We start from the raw sequence: 13,157 nt of genomic DNA, 5'->3' as shown, positions 1-13,157 counted from the left end.
CAATGTTAATAACAGTAACAAAAATATTGATAATATTAATGTCAGCGATACAGCGAATCGTCCGTAAGCGTCGGCAGCAGCGCAGCCAGCGACGCGTATGGAACAGGGGACACGAAACTCGATCTTCCCTTATAGCGAGGCTCAAATTATGTTTATACAGTTTATAATTCCCTTTCTGTCCCAAATGTCTAACAAAGGCTTGTTAAGGGATCGAAAAGAGTCAATTTTTATTTATAAAGTGTTTTGGAATAAACTACATAATATTAAGCGTGATTATCAAACTGCGGATTTCATGCATTTACGATATAAACTAATATAATAAACACATTCTAAACATAATTAAAAGGTATATGCACTTAAAAATGGAATAATATTTTTATATTTATTGTAGAATGTACTCAACATACATTATCTATATTTTATGTATGTTTTCTATATTATTGTACGTCATAAATGCATAAAATCTGCAGTGTAGTGGTAATGAAAACTTTATTATGAACTCAAGAAACAATTGATACCATTTATTCTTTGCAGATTATTTCTTTGAAATGTTGGCTACGCTTTAAGTGGTTCATTTTCAAACTCCAATTTGCCATCATTTTATCGAGCATCGTAACCAGAATCTGGCCAATGGCACGAGTTTGCTCGAATGTTTGCTCCAAGGCCACAATTCAAGTTGGTTTATTCATAGAAATGATCATCGAGAAATAAATGGTATCAATCGTTCTTTCAGTTCATAATAATAAAGTTCTCATAATCACATTTAATATTACGTGTTTTATTTCAAAACATTTTCCGGACCTCACGATGAATCACCTTATGCTATGTATCCATCGTTTACGATCCATTTAATAAACCCTTGCCCATTGTTTTATGAATTATAAATGGCGTTCCTAACGCTGAGACCAACAGTATTAAAAAGTTGCGAGGATGACCACGCGACGCTTACGCAACAGGTCCCAGCGACGCTTGCGCACGTTTCACCGCGGTTAGGCAGCAGCGACGGCAACAAAAGTTAATAATAACGACAATGGCGATGGGTGAAATGTGAATTAGAACACAGGATGCTGAATATGTTCGAAACGATAATTTCTCACGGTCAGGCATGCGAAAACGTTTCGCGCACCAGACGATCGGGGAGACAATCGTCGTGAAATGGTATTTATGCGCGAGCCAGTTTGCCGGATCGAGCTACGGTCTTTTTTCCCCGTCCAATTTTATTTAAAACTAATAGTCGTATTACGTCAATACTCACAGGTTCGCCTGTAGCACCTTTCTCTCCGTTCGGTCCCTGGAATTGGTACGCCAAAGAATTTATTCGTTAAGTGACGTTCATGCCTCGCCTCGTTTTCTTTTTTACATGCACGATATACACATGTTCTCCAAAGAAATTTTCGGGAAAGGAAGTTGCTCAAAAATGGGCATTTTTGGAGCTGTTGGGAAACGAAAAATTCATGCAGAACCGTTCAGAGCGTCGCCCATAGAGCAAAAAACGTCTTTATCATTATTATTACAATCCCAAAAGTGATGGGAAAATGGGCAAAAATGGATGGAAACGTGTAAATGTGATAGCAATTGTATCACATATATTTTATGCTTCCTCTTTATCTTCTTCTTAAATTGTTGATGAAATTCATAGGTAAATCAACTGAAGATTGAAATCAAGTATATGCGGAGTGTTTCATTAAATCGGAATGATTAGATAACTCATGCAGGGATGAAGTTATTAAATGAAATGTTTTTACAAAAGTTACAGGAGCAAATTGTATGGAGTAAATAATTTTACTTGGCCTAGCCTGTATACTCAATTTCAGTCTTCAGTTGATTTACCTATCAATTTCATTGACAATTACTTCGAGGATGATTTAATATCTAAAGAAAATGAAGATAAAGCCTAAGATATAGGCGATACGATCATTATCAGTTTTACAAATTTCCATCCAGTTTTGAAGACTTTCCCATCACTTTTGGGATAGTAATGAAAGTTATAAGAGCGTTTTTTCTTCTATGAGTGACACTGTAAACGGTCCTGCATGAAGTTTTCGTTTCAAAAAATGCCCATGTTTCAGCATCCTCCTTTTCATTCACGAACGCTACATGTGACTACGATCACGGAAACACGTCGACGAGCCGATGGAAATTATTAATCGTGTAATGCAATGTTAACACTTCTCTGCTCTCGCCTTCGCTTGCGTTTCATTGAATTTCAATAGCCACGTTTCTAACTTCGATCGTGCATTCGTCGAGACGCTAAAGACAGAAATGGAGAGGATTGTTGCGCTTCTCTCGCTCTCTCCCTTCGAGATTAAAATTTCGAACTTCGGTGTGATTCTCGAAACAATTGTTTATGTCCAGAATTTGTGTATGTTTAATGAATATATAGTGATTAGATGGCAATATAAAATTATTGGATTAATAAGGTGATTGATTACTAGTTAATCCTACTACTGTGTTCTTAAAAAAATAAAAAACCGAAATTATTACTGCTGTGAAAGAATTTTAAAGAAAAGATTAGTAATTCAATTAACAAAAGTTTATAAAATAGAACCTTCTTTCAGATTAATTTGAAGTGTTCTACTGTCAAAAACACTTGAAGAAATCCATGCAACACAGAAAATTGCAGGAATATTGTTATGTAATTATTTTTATAATAAAAATGATAAATAAATTCTTATTTTGCGAGGAGTTCGTGACACCATCAACTTGTTAAAAAAACAAAAAAAAAATTTCCTTGAATCTTTCTCGTCCAAATAAGATTATTTCTAGCGCGAGCATCTTATAATTGAGACCATAATGAACTGTTATGTCATATTTGAATTTGATCATTAATTTGACGCAGCGTAAATGAAGCCTTGTAATTGTTCTAATATATTTTCCAGATAATAGGAATCATTATACTTGGAGCGATAAGATAAAAAATCTATAAACAATCAACCTTATTCTGGACCGTATTTTTAGTTATCATTAATATTCAAAGCCCCTTATAGCCGGTGACATCAGCGTATCGATAAAAACAAGCAGTTTTTAGAAAACTGTAATTTTGAAAAAGTCATTTTGCTGACTAAATGTGTGCTATGTCAAGTTGGTCAACCTGTATTTGTCCTACATGGTATTTCTTTAAGTGACTGTAATTAATTTAAGTCAGATAATAAGAGGTAATAGTTATTTGTGTTATGTAAAGTGACAAAATTAATGAGCGCTGAAAAAACCGTGCTTCATACAATGCTTTTTCCAACTGCCATAATAGGGCATATTATTATGTTACTATCTACTGGAATGAAATTTAATGCGTGTATGAAAATGTTAAAGTGGTCGAAAAAATTGCCTTTAAGAATTTAGGAATTTCCTAACAAGAAAAATCTGTGACGTTATCGATGCTGATTTTGATAAAACTTGGAAGGTTCGTAGGGCGTTTGAAAATAAGGTGTTTTTTTTTTGTGGAAACTAAAGTTTAAGAGTTGAAAATATCCTTCTATGTTTCAGCTTTTTGTTGCTATCTTCAAAATTAGTAGATATGTAAGAAATTGTTAAAAATAAATTCTTGATGGTTTTTTGATTACTCCTTAATTAAAGCAATTAATAAGAAATTTAAAAAATCGCTTTAAACATTATCACGGACATCACAGACTTGATAAACTGACTATCGTTTACCATTACAAGAATATTACGACAATTATTCATTTTATATTTTTAACTTTTACGTATTTGTGTTCATATTTGTAACATAAATAAACATTATAGGTAAGACTTGATTGATATGGTAGTTCTTTCTGTTGGTAGTGTAGAATACTCTGTTGATAAATTCTTTGTTCCGTTATATCGCATACTACATTACCAACAGCATTCTACCTTATCTAGAACACTTCATTTTACTAACTGGGTACCCCCTCATTTTTCCCATTCAAAGATCACGCTCTACCTACAGTAGGTAAGTTCATATTAATCATTTTACATCAGAAATTATAAAAATTTTTTTTAAAAACTTCCTCGTACCTTTAGCAATTTTCAAGACAGCATCAGAGGATTGAAAATTAAGAGGGTTCTCTCACGTCTTAAACTTAAGTTGCCACCGTTAAAAAACTTACCTGTCCCTCATTTTCGGTTGCACTACAAACCTATAAAAAAATTGACATCTGTCACTTCACAGCTACTGCTTGTCAGAGTGTTTGTCTTTGAATCGTCCCTTCTCGATAGGAACATGGAACCAGGTAAAAAGTGTCGTGCATCCTCGGTGTAAAGAGGGAGAAAGGCGCAGAATATAATTTCAGCCCCTCCTTTTCGTGCAAAAGGAAGTAAAGAGACGAATTTTTGGGGACAGTCCCCGGGGTAGATCAGGCAGATGTATCGTCGTTACCCCGGGCTGGTCAGACTGTGTCGCAGTCACACCGAGGGTCGAGCGATAATCGAATGCCACTGTACCTCCGTGCCAGGAATTCCATCAGTACCCTGGGGACAAACAGAATGCATCGTTGATATCTCGATGACAGCGTAAACGAGTTCGAGTCGGGCAGAATATCGTTTTGTACGCCGCGCCGTTTCGTCGATGGCGCAATTCTTATCGAATGTTAAATCTCTGGGTGAACGAACAGACGCGAGTTCTGCGCGGAAGCTATTCATTGGATCGTCATTGTTTCAAGTACATTGTTTAATATACAATCACGTTCATTGCAATAACCTTGGAGTATGCGAAGGAAGAAGATCACCGAGTTTTTTTAATCTACGATTAGAGGGGTCGTTTATGCCTAGTTCGTAAGTCGCAAGATAAGGCTAAGTACCGCGGCCGTTTCAGCGCAAAACTATAGAATGAAATAAAATAAAAGTTACGTGCACAGGTATTTTATGCATTTATGGTGCACACTTATATCGAATACATACGAAAAATATAGATAATGTATACAGAATATGATTCTATTAATTAATATAATAATATCACTATGCGTATTTGATATATTTTCTATGAATTATACATCTTTTGATTATGTTTAGCATATACCCCATAAGTATTCGTACCTCTGTCTATTGAACAAATTTATCTAAATCAAATGATAGGTTTCATGTTTTCAAATAAAAGTTTCATTATAAACATAGACATGAATAAATGTTACATGTACATATTTGTACTGAAACATTTATTTGAAAAGAGGAAACCTATCATTTGATTTAAATAAATTTCTTCAATAAACATAGAGGCTACGAATACTTACGAGACTGACCGTGTTTGACTTCGAGAAGGAGGAAGTTACTCAATTCGATATGTATATTTTTTTTTCCTTCGTCATAAATGCATAAATACCCGCAGTCTAGCAAAAATATTTCAATACGTTGAAACACTTACGGGCAGTCCAGGGTCCCCCCTTTCTCCCTTTATGCCTGGCTCTCCCTGTGCGCCCTGCAATTATGAAGAAACATAACGAACACTTTGTTCTATACGATAGCCATTAAAATAATACCGTTAAGCTTGCAATCAGCTTAATTTACGCCTGAATGATGAAATCGTGGGCGCGGGAACGTAGTAATTGAGGATCCGAAAATCATAAATATAACGTATGGTTAAACGGGTCACCCCGAGGATTGCTCACCTTCATGCCGTCTAATCCTGGTGGTCCCTGAAAGGTAGAGGAAACCGTGTCAGATTCGTTGAGATCACCTGTCGATCAATCAATATCGAGTATGTCGACTCAACAGTAATTTATTGACTAAGGAAATTTATTAGACGCCCTTTGCATCGTCATTCACAGCAATGTTGTATTCTGCCAGGCTCCGCCCAGGACTTAACAATTCCGTATCAATACTCGTTCGCTAAACGCTAACGTGACAAAATAATTGTATCATGTATGCGGAATAAAATAAATGTCTTAGAAAAATGGTTCTACTATGATTCCCTCTATCGAGGCAATGGTTTGTGGAGAATTTTGTTGAAAAACTCGCAACGAATTCAACGCGAGAAGGATTGTTACCTTTGATCTTAAAAGCAACGATCTCTCGTCTTGCAACAGTAACTCTACGCTTTGGACAATACAGCAAACCCTCTGTCTAAGAGGCGCCAGGTCGGATCCAAGCCGTGTCTTTTAGACGCCAATGGCTCCAAAACGTAACAATTCTTGATTTCCCTGCAATCTTTTACTACCAGGACGAGCAATTTCAATCAGCACTGAAGATAACCGCGCGCCTCTTAGACAGGTCCCACACGTATCTTACGTCTCATATGTTCAATCTCGATGGCGTGCACGCAGGATTGGCGACTATCAGAAGAAAAGACAAGAGATACTCCTGTGCTTTTAAAATCTTTCCAGGTAGAGATCCTTTTGTAATTTCTTAGCTGCGCGATGAAAAATGAAAATAAAACAAATCAAAGGCTCCATTGCAACGGGATGTCGTCGCACGCAGTTGGTTCGCGAGCGAGGCAAGAATACAACCAATGGGCGTTAGGCAAAGGAGAAGACAAAAGAGCTCTATTTAATCCAAGAAAAAAAAAAACACAAAGTAAAGACGATGGCGTAACGATCCAACAATTACGTTACCGTCGTGGTTGCAGCAAATTAACACGTGTTAATTCCTCATTCACGGGTCGTGTTAACAAATCGATAATCGCCGCGATATCAGGGGTGCATAACACATGGACAGAACGAAGAAAGAGAAGTAAGAAAGTGTAACGGGGGCGGTAAGGGGGCGGTGGGGGGTGTGTTATTACAAATAGTGATTAAAACAATGATCGTCGGATCGCAGCCTGAGACAAAATGCAAAGCGGTAATAATATATATATAGATATATATATATATATGTCCACTACGAGATGTGTGAGTGTGTATGTGAAGCGTTAAAAAATTGTTCGAATAGGGCATCGTATAGAAGCAAAGGACCAACAGGCACATGCACATTCTGTTTATTAATTGGGACAATGTAAAACAAAAAATCGTTAGAGTCAAACTATTCATATACGCAGTTACGTCGTCGTATTCTTCTCTGCAAATTTGTTCACTTATCAATTACCAAGGCGTCGCCGCTTTACAATCAATACACACATACGCACGCACGAAATAAATCATATGCCCTTCCCCGTAACACCATCTTGTTTTCTTTTTTTGTCCTTTTATGCACGTTTATGTCATGCATGCATATATATGTGTACACACAACAGACACACACGCGCACACACACACGCCACGGGCATACAGACTCACCCATATTATGTGTATGTATACATATGCAAAATACATACGTATACGGAAAATTACACGCGCGCATATGTATCGACCTTTTTTATATTTCGTTTTAGATATTACACGGCTCCAGATTTTCTTCGTCAACGTACGTATATATGCACGTGTATAGATAACCTTCCATTTATGGGTGTTCGCAAATAAATAAATATATACATATACATATACATATATATATATATATATATATATTTATGTACTGTACGCCTTACTCGCATTAACTTTACCATTAGTGAGCTTTTAATGACACCGTGAGCTCCACGCTTTCGCTCGTCCCGTTATCCTGTTAAAACTATTCGCAATTTTATAGCCTATGTTCTTAGAGAGTAGGGTATAAACAGGGAGGGGCAGGGGGGGCCTATCGCGCTTCTTATCCGAGGCAAATAAAACACGTCGTTAACGTCGTTTCCTTTTCTGTTTTTTTTTTCATTTTCGTTTCTTTTTTTTTCGTTTATCTTTCTTTACGGTGTCGGTATTATTCTACACTGTACAATTTCCGTAATTCATCGCACCCGATCATGCCGGAAGCGAACGACACTGCGCGTTGCATGTGACTAGGGGGTCGCAAACAAGGGGACGGGGCTGTATGAGGGGGGGGGGGGGGTTGTAAGTCGTTCGCTCGCGATTTCGCAAACAGTCGAATGTATTCGGTGGGATCATTAAACGTATCTGCCACTGCGAGCAATAAATCGTGTTTCGTTTCTGGGTATATTTATATATGTATATATACAACCAGTCCCATAAGTATTCGTACCCTTTATGGATATCGAAGAAATTTGTCTAAATTAAATGATAGGTTTGACGTTTGCAAATAAATTTGTTCGTTATAAATATATATTAGGTGTCGAAATTAATTTTGTGGCTTTACCTTTAATTATTTATAACTCTAAGTAGAAATACCTACTTGTCAGTTTGGTAGATTAAAGTATTAATCTTCCTCAACTAAGTCCTCAACTTAATCTCTGTAAATCCATCTCTAGAATGAATTTATGTACAGGTAGATAACATCAGCCTCAACCTGATGGTCGTTAGAATATATCTTGAATATTTTCGAAATTCATTAGTCGACAATTTTGCTTATTGTTGTTTATTTATTTTGTTTATTTTTTTGTAAAATAAAATTTTTGCAAACGTACCGACAAAAATAGAATCTAAGTAGGACTTTATTTTATTTAGCAAATATTATAGTATGAACTTTACTTTTAATAATTGTTTACGTCATTGCATAGCGTGTGAATTTTATAGATTTTTGCACATTCAAATTTCCTATAAATGCATAAAAAATTCGTAATCTAGTAATTAGAAAAATCATAAGAGTACAATAATAAGCAAAATTTCGTGGCTATTAAACTTCGTACAGATGCATTGCAATGACCCTCCGGTTGTGGACGTAAAAGGTTGATACTTAATGTACCAAAATAACGAGTAAGTACAGTTAGTCCCATAAGTATTCATACCCCCTATGTCTATTGAACAAATTTGTCCAAATTAAATGATGGTTTCAATTATTTGGAAACTTAAATCTATCATTTAATTTAGACAAATTTCTTTGATAGACACAGATAGTACGAATGCTTAAAGGACTGACTGTATATCTGTTTAAGCTAGAGTTATAAATGATTGAATAAAAAGGCACAGAATTATTGTCTACACCTAACACATGTGTAAAGTATATTCATATACATATTTATAATGAAGCGTTTAGTTAGAAACATCAAACCTGTCATTTAATTTAGACAAATTTCTTCAATAGACATAGAGGGCACGAATACTTATAGGACTGACTGTACATCTCGTGCCTAAATCGATCTTTCGCTTATAGGTGTATTAAAGCATTTTCGTATCTGCGTTTTCCTCCTCAGGACAAACGCCCCGCAGACAACCGCTTCCGAATTTTTGTATGCGCTCCGCTCGGTTTTCCAGCGACGTTTCCGTTGTTACGCATGGAAACTCTCTACAAGCAACGTGTACTTGATTTAAAAAGAAAAAAAAAAGATAGAGATAAAAATATTAAACTAAAAGTATCGTTTGTCGGCGAACGCCAAAGCGTTTAAGCTTCTTTGCGCCATTGAGAGTTTTGTCGAGTGCTGGAACGAATAATCGTTAAATGTTTTGGAACGAATTTTCAAGTCAGAGTAGATTGTATAACACCTGGGAAAAAATTTTCGCGAGAACGGATTAACAGGAAATTTCCTGAAAGCACTCATGCTTTGGGATAGTAAAATGTTGTTATATATAATTGGAGTTGATAGGGAACTAATGGGAGCTTGATATAAAGTGTACGACAATAAAACAACACGGATTTTCACTTATTATAACAAAAAGCAGAAACTGAATGTTATATAAAAAAAAGTTTTCAATAGGTAGAAATCCAGGAAAGTAGTTTCCACTCGTGAGTGATATAATTAGCTTCATGAGTATAAACAGCGCAGTTGTTTGTCATTTAAAATAATAGAATAAAATAATAACGATATTTTGAAACGATAAATCAAATTTAAACAAGCGTTTTTAATCACTTCTGGGAGATCAATTGGTAACATTTAATTCAGTGAATAAGGAAGTCAAACGTTTGCAATATACCATCACATCAGCTATAGACACTCTAACGATATAAAATTCAGAATAATTGTTCTTAATCTCGCGAGGAACGAATTTTAAATTTTATATCGAGCTCCCTTCATTCATCAATTTAAATAAACCCAACATTTTACCACTTTAAAACATCAATGTATTCATTAAATTTCCTATCAGTGTGCTCGATCGAAAACTTTTTGTCAGTGGCTGTAATATCGCGCCGAGATACTTGTTAGTCCAGCGTTTAATAAACAATTTTCACCCCGAGATAACTCGAATTCAGGCAGTATCGAGTAGAAAAGGAAACCTCGCGATAAACATCTCTAATATAAACAGTAGATAACATGGTTTAAGAACGGTAATTTAACCGAAAGTATGTAGCACTCTTTGTTCAATAAATATTAAGCTTATAGTTTTAACGTAGAGTAGCGTATGCTATTTTTTCGGAATTTCTTGCCCCGTTTCGTTGACTTTTCCTAATGGAGAAATGAACGCGTGAAAAAAGTTCGTGCATGCTCTTTTTCCTTGCAAAAGAACGTTAATTGTGACGTAGGGAACCTCAACTATTCAAGAATCTACAATATAAGAGTATACACGTTACAATATTTAGCGAAGCGCGATAACGAAAATTACTTGAAACGAGAAGCTCGGGATAAGTCGATGAAATAAATAGCTTAAATTCTAGTCGCAAAACAGGCAAGTTCAAAGTACTCCTCTGATAATACTTGCGAACGTTGATACAATCGGATGGAGTATCTTCGATGAGAAATAATGGCACTGATTTTAAAGAAATGTCCGTGTATGGTTGGTATGTTCTAAAATTATAGGCGAGGGACTGTTTAAACTCGGTAGAACTCGTTGAGAAACACAAAATAGTGTTAACGAACAAATCGCTGCTGGAAAGCAATAATCTGACTAATTAAAATATGAATATTTTTGTTGTAGTCTCGCACAATGTATACTATAATAATATTACACAAAAGTGATGATTTCAACGGAAATATAAATTACATATATAATATATTATTAAAAGGTATACGTTTTTTGTATTATAACATTTATTCCTAAAAATGTAATGATGAAAAACTTTAAAAAGAAGCTAGACAAACAAGTATCGCATTGTGTTATAAGCGAGTCACGGAACTTTCATTCTAGACGTTAATAAAATATCTTGAAATAATTATTGTTCATCAACTCATTGTAAGATATTTCATTATTGCTTTTCAGCAGAGATGTGTCTACGAAGTAACCAATTTTTAAACGTTGAATTCTATTCAGTACAAATAGACAAGTGTATAGCAGTAACGCTTTTAAATGATAAAATCGGGCTCGCCTACTTACTTGAAAATTTTATTAAAATTAAAGGGATTAAACTACTTATTATTACTTTAATAATAATAATAATTTATGGGTGCCCTTCTTTTCTCACTACCTAAGAGACATTACATTTCACATTTCTAATTTTAGATCTCATTATATTTACATATTTTTGGGATGATTCTAAATACAGTATCGAAAATTGTCTAAAACACTAAAATGCTTGAACCGTCCAATTTCTTAAAAAATCCTTTCATTAAACAAAAGTATCAATTCTTATCATATAGATAATTACTTACAAACTCAAGAATACTTTTCAAGTTAATTCCCGCACGTATGTTAATTATAATATTTTATTTCATGTCCTTCAAAGAGTTCTACCAACCTGTCCAGCAAGTACATGTCTGAGCACCGAGACTAGTGGCGTCATAGAAGGACGCAGCCGTATTGCAGTGTTCCAGTGCCACCATTAGTTCGCCTGCTCGCCGTGCACTGAAACAGTTATCGTGTCCAGGCTTCCTATACAGTTTGCACCTATAATTCTGAAATAATCTCCAACCAGTAAGGATTCAGAAGTTCTTTTCCCTCGACCTCGTTACCGTGATACGTACACGTTTCAATTAAACAGTAAACTTGCCCGAATTTCACTGCCTTGTTAAGTGAAGTACATCGAGACTTAAGAATCACCAGGTCGGCGAAGGATTACACCTCGATCGCATAATCGACAATTCCACGAAGTTAACGATCGATTTCTTGTAACTTCGTCGATGCAAATCTTTTGTGGCTACTCTTCTTTACATGTCTTACTTCGCAGGGAACCTTTCGAACGTCCACATAACGTGCATGTTGAACATTGTGTGAAATCAAATATCGGAGTGAAACGAACGAAAGAAGAATCATGGTAAAACGGTTCAATTATCACTACGTGTGAGGAATGCTATAAGTGAGTTGTCTTTAAGTACGAAGCAGTGAGTCGTAATCGACGGAAGGAATAGTGAAAATGGGCATCGAAGGAAGAAACCTTAAACGATGAGTGAACCGAGTAACAAATGGGAACGATAGATGCGGTTGACGAGGTACATGATCAAAAGTACATCAAGGGATGAACGAAACTAGTGACATACACTGAGAAAAAATGTACCTGCGTGAACTGTAAATGTTATTAAGTTTATAATTAAGTAACAACTACGCTCTGCGTAACAATTTGCGATACCTTAACAGGTATCTTGAAAACTTCTATAAGTAGCAAGCAGAACCAGGGATTGGAAATAGTTAATGATATTGTTCTGGTTTTTGAACCAGTTATATACAACCACCATTCGGAGTAACTGTTAGAGAGAACAGAGAAAAGTGAACACATTAGAATTGTGAATAAAGTCTGTAGGAACGTTCGCTTGTTTCAGTTATCTCTATGAGTTATTCCAAATTACGGTTTCGTTTAACCAAAGAACATTTATATTACAGTTTGACACAGTTACAGTAGTGGCCATAGAAATTGCACCACTTCTTGCAAATCTGATAGCTAGAATAAATTATAGCTTAGAATAAATTATGTTTTCTTTAACATAAATCAAACCTTTAGTGCTCAGTAACACGGATAGTTACCACTGCTTACTGCTCGTGTGAGGATAAAAATAAACACAGTGTTATTTTGAAAGCAATGCAAACCACTACTGTATATGTACACCTTCATATTTTATCGTACCTTAGCGATGCTTCAGCGAAGATTAGGGAAGAATAAAACGAGTAGATGTATATACACAGCAGTGGCTAATGATCTTTTTCAGATGAGCAGTAATAGTCTCTTTCACTGAATAGGTTTGATTTACGTTTTGAAATATATAATTAATTACACTGAAAATGTTTAGTGCAATTATCGCATTTGCAATGTATTCCAATGTATTCGACAGATCGTATTTTGAAGGAGTGGTGTACATCTAATAAAATTCTCGCAACTGCGTAAGATAGATGCGCAGAAGACATTCACTATCCAAGTGCATCTATATCGTGTAGCAAATTTTTCTGCGTATCTATCTTGCACAACTA

General features: G+C 35.5%; 1 protein-coding gene across 13 annotated transcripts in view; it reads right to left on the bottom strand.

The window, feature by feature from the left end:
- LOC128896068 (collagen alpha chain CG42342) overlaps nt 1–13,157 on the bottom strand; it is a 235,581-nt gene that overhangs the window by 7,742 nt on the left and 214,682 nt on the right. For 9 of the 13 annotated variants that reach the window (XM_054159235.1, XM_054159226.1, XM_054159273.1 and 6 more), the window contains 4 exons: nt 5,580–5,606; nt 5,336–5,389; nt 4,420–4,446; nt 1,256–1,291 (listed from right to left, as the gene is read on the bottom strand). The exons of 1 other annotated variant lie outside the window; for it this stretch is intronic. In XM_054159235.1, the coding sequence (XP_054015210.1) occupies nt 1,256–1,291; nt 4,420–4,446; nt 5,336–5,389; nt 5,580–5,606 (144 nt within the window). Of the gene's footprint in view, nt 1–1,255; nt 1,292–4,354; nt 4,447–5,335; nt 5,390–5,579; nt 5,607–13,157 lie in introns of all 13 variants that reach the window. 3 more of the 13 variants (XM_054159315.1, XM_054159264.1, XM_054159324.1) reach the window with 3 other exon arrangements.

This window comes from Hylaeus anthracinus, unplaced genomic scaffold, assembly GCF_026225885.1.
Source record: "Hylaeus anthracinus isolate JK02 unplaced genomic scaffold, UHH_iyHylAnth1.0_haploid 0, whole genome shotgun sequence".
Classification (NCBI taxonomy): domain Eukaryota; kingdom Metazoa; phylum Arthropoda; class Insecta; order Hymenoptera; family Colletidae; genus Hylaeus; species Hylaeus anthracinus.
The sequence above is the reverse complement of the archived record's forward strand: the minus strand, read 5'-3'. Positions and strand labels throughout refer to the sequence as shown.